Source organism: Lineus longissimus, chromosome 10, assembly GCF_910592395.1.
Source record: "Lineus longissimus chromosome 10, tnLinLong1.2, whole genome shotgun sequence".
NCBI lineage: Eukaryota > Metazoa > Nemertea > Pilidiophora > Heteronemertea > Lineidae > Lineus > Lineus longissimus.
In genome coordinates, this window is record NC_088317.1 from 11,557,695 (window position 1) to 11,561,808 (window position 4,114).

The following is a 4,114-nucleotide window of genomic DNA, read 5'->3' on the forward strand; positions in this document are numbered from 1 at the left end:
CCGGGTAAATGGGCCCTGAACATGGGCATGTGAAGATAGGCCTTTTGGGGGTAGGGGGTGTGGTTTTTGCCATTTCTCCCTTATGCTACCAATATCTTTTATGACCTTTTATGGAAAGGTAGATAATATGATAGGAAAGGACCTTGCCAAGTTGGAGTAACACAGGTAAAACTGTTTTTTTTCTATGAGTACTCAAAGATGACCTCTTGAAGTACATGAAAAAATGGCCACCCGCTGGGCCCTGAAACTATCGAGTCTAAATTTGGGCATACCCCTGAATCGAATTTGCTCATATTTTATATTCTTTATAGTTTAGCCCTAAGGTATGTCTCCACCAAATTTCATTGATTTTGGTGGGACACCACCTTAGCACATTTTGCATGGTCCAACCACGAACTGACACTTAAGGTGTCTGATGCTACATCCCAGGTTATACCTAAGGCTCGCTCTGTAGGAAGGTCACATCCAATCATAAGATCCTTGCACCCTGTTGCTCTCCTCGATTCAGGTATCGCCTTCAAAACTTCCCACGAGTTTGAAACAAACTGTCAATGTCAGAAGAGCCTTATCTAACATTTCGATTAGCTGGAGTGCTAGCCTTATTGCTATTGACGCTGCTGTAGACTTATACAACTCATCCATGTAGAAACTACGGAGCACTGTGGCTTCAACCATTGGATCGAAATCAGCTTCATTATCCAATGCACATCTTTTTAGTCCATACGTACATATGCTGGGGCTATCCGTCGCCCCAAAGATATGGCGTGTCATGCGATATGTCTTTGGTTGAGCTTCGAAATCTGGTGACCACAGGAATCGTAAGGCATCAGCGTCGTCTGCAGGCACCTTGAATTGCATAAACATCGCTTCGATGTCCGCGACTATGGCAATGGGGTTCTCCCGGAATCTAGCCAAGACACCAACAAGACTATTATTAATATCTGGCCCTTGCAATAATTCCTGGTTCAACGAAGTCCCTCCAAACGACGACGCCGCGTCAAACAGCACCCTGACTCTACCAGGTTTATTTTGGCTTTCCACACCATGGTGTGGCAAATACCATGTCTTCTGTTTACTGGTGGCAGCTTCTTCTTCTGTCAGCATGACTGCATACCCTTTGCTGATATTGTCATCCATGGCTTGGCGATACTTGTCAGCAAACTCTGGCTTCTGTCTAAACTTTCTCTGGAGTGACTTCAGCCTTTTCTCGGCAGCAGCTCTGTTGTTCGGCAATACAGGATCCTCCTTACGCCATAACAATCCTGTCTGGTAGTGCCCATCAACTATCTTAGTTGTGTCTTCTAATATCTTGAGCCCCCTTTTGTCCTCCACCGATATTGCTTTCTCACCATTGCAGGTGAAACCATACTTCTCTTCCTCCCAAAGACGTTTAACTGCATTCTCCAAGGACTGATACTTCTCATCAGTCAAAGTATTGTCCCCGCTAGTAGACTCTTCTTGAATGAAGTTCACGCTGATTTGAGATAACTAGTATTCAGACTCTGCGCTGGCCCTGCCACGCACCAGGTAAGAGGGGTCTTTACTGCATACGGCTGACTGTTCGGCTGGTCTCCGTAGCTACTCTCAAGAACAGCGTGTGCCCAAGGAACGTCCTCACCGATCAATACTGACACCGATTGTTCCTCAACTTCAGCTGCTAAATCTAAGTCCCGTAGATGATCCCAGTCAGACAGGTTGAGTGAGTCAGGCTTATAACGTTGACTGATGTTAAGACTCTCCACAAAGTGTGCCCTTTCCACCAGTATCTGAGGCTCCGCCCTTCCAACTGGAGTCAGCAAGCATCGAGAGATGACGACATCCTGGTTCATGCCTTCAGCGATAACTGTATTCACAGATATGGTTTCAGGTGTTCCTCTAATTCCAAGTAGATTTCGAACTGCCTTGGTAACCATAGTTGCCGTTGAGCCCAAATCTAGGATCGCAAAGGTGGTAATGTTCTTTCCATTCTCTGCTTGCACTGTTACAGGGATAACCTTCAGCAACACCATCCAGGCTTCAAAGGCACTTCTGAACCCAGTGCACCACAAGTCACAGTTTGCTTCTTGGCCTCGGTCGTCTGAGTCTGGGCTGGCTTATCTTGATGCAACAAAGGGTGATGATTGTTGTCACATCCCTTCACCGTACAGGTTTTCTGCGACTTACAGTTCTTGGCATAATGTCTTCCCATGCAACAGAAACAATATCCACCATTCCGCACAAATTTTCTCCTGAAGTCGACTTGTTTCACCTTAAATGTGTCACACCCCCATAGGCTATGTTTACCATCACAGTAGCCACATCTCTTCAGATTGGTTGCATTCTTGGACTGGCCTATCACTTGGCTGGAGCTCTCAACTGGAGGTTTTGACTCCCTCCAAGCTTTGTTTGACTTCTGTTGTCCTTGCGTATCTGACTTCTGCTGCACTTGCGTAGACATGGTTGATAAAGCCACCGTTGCCTTCTTATCTGTAGCTTGATTAGTACTACCAAATCTTCCCTTTCCTTGATCCTTCTTTCCCGATGTCTTCGCAAAGATACTCCCCCCAGTGGAAGTAACAGTGAAAACAGCATGGTTGGCAGCCTTAGCAAGATCGTGCACAAACCCAACCAAGTCACATAACTTAGGCGACTGTCCCTTTGCTTCAAAGTCTATGACCTTTTTTGCCCACTTTGCCTGCCACTGAGTAGGAAGGCGATCAAATATTGCTTTGAGGGTCGACTGAGTGTTCGCCTCGGCTAACTGATCCTGATCCTGTAATGTGCGGTGTGTTGAATCTAACAGGTCTGCAAACTCCAAGAGAGCACCACGATTTTGGACTGTGATCCTAGCTCCCTTTGTGAGTTTATCCAGGCATGATCTGACTATCTGGTACGGCTGACCAAACCTCTCCTTGAGAATCTCTAAAGCCAATGTGTAACCATTACTAGTCCCTTCGTATCTTTTAATCGCCTTCATTGCTTCTCCACTAGTACACATAACCAGCTGTGATAACTTATAGCTATCAGAGAAGGGTTTACTTGCGACTCTGTCCTTGAAAGTTTTCATGAATTTAGGAAAGTCTGCTGAGGTTCCATCAAACGTCATTGTAGGGGGCGCTGGCAGCTCGGCTTGCGAGGTAATCTTCTCCAATGTTTGGACAACTGCAAGCCTTGGGTCGACACCTGTCATGCATGATCTTGGTTCATTGCTGTAATGCTCCCTACTAACATCACTCGTATCTACAGTGTTCCTATTAACACCAGTCCCTGAGCTATGTGCACACATCTGCGGCCTACCCTCCGTATAGCTCCTAACACCAGACTCAGTGTTTCCTGCATACAATTGAGGTCTGCCCTCTGTATAGCTCCTAACACCAATCCCTGGGCTCTCTGCATACGCCTGTGGCCTGCTCTCCGTATAGCTCCTAACACCAGATTCAGTGTTGTTTTCTGCATACGACCTTGGCCTTGATGTCATGTTCCTACTGACCAAGTGTACTGTATCCCTTGCTTCCAGGAACTATTACTTCTATTACTACTTCGCTGGTGGCCAGCAATCGATCTCTGGGTAGGCTGACCAAAATTCCCTACCGGCGCAGCATACTCTGATTGGTTGTCACTGACACCCGAGATGTTACTTGCTAGATCTCGTCTAATGTTACGCACGGTACTACCAGAACAGTCTCTTGCCGCAGTTTCTTCCCATAGCTTAGCTGACAGCTCTTTAAGGAGCAAATCCTCTTTAATTCTAGCGAGACTTTCATCTGCCACTAACTCAGCTTGCCTTTGCTTCATTTGAATATCCCTCCTTATTCTGATTTCTGCTAATTCCAACTTGCGTCTGGCAATCTCAGCATTGACTAAAGCTTCCTTAGCTTTAAGTGAAGCTGACGATCTCTTGGACCCCTGGGACCTATCTGATGTTTGACTGACGCTAGCTATCTTCTCCAGCTCATCATACTCTGACTGTTGCTGCTCCTGGTCCTCCCTAAGCCTTTCACCTGTTAGGCGTGAGACATCCATGCCTGTCCTTGACCGTTCAGCCGGTTCATCCCCTATTGCTGTATATACTCTATTAACACCAACAGATTTCTGACTTTCAGTTTCACCAAGCCTGTCCCTGGGCAATGGGTAT

General features: G+C 46.4%; 1 protein-coding gene across 1 annotated transcript; it reads right to left on the reverse strand.

Moving 5' to 3' along the window:
- Positions 1-504: 504 nt before the first annotated feature.
- LOC135494321 (uncharacterized) lies at positions 505-1,913 on the reverse strand. The gene is made up of 2 exons (XM_064782235.1): positions 1,619-1,913; positions 505-1,457 (listed from the first exon to the last, which is right to left on the reverse strand). The coding sequence occupies exons 1-2, from the start codon at positions 1,911-1,913 to the stop codon at positions 505-507; spliced, it is 1,248 nt and encodes a 415-aa protein (XP_064638305.1).
- Between the last annotated feature and the right edge of the window lie 2,201 nt (positions 1,914-4,114).

What these genes read in the sequence shown, in the direction of transcription:
- LOC135494321 (XM_064782235.1), bottom strand. Translation starts at nt 1,913, where the DNA reads ATGGTTACCAAGGCAGTTCGAAATCTACTTGGAATTAGAGGAACACCT. An exon ending in ATCGGTGTCAGTATTGATCG is followed by an intron (nt 1,458 to 1,618) that starts GTGAGGACGTTC and finishes ACTTCATTCAAG; the next exon opens with AAGAGTCTACTAGCGGGGAC.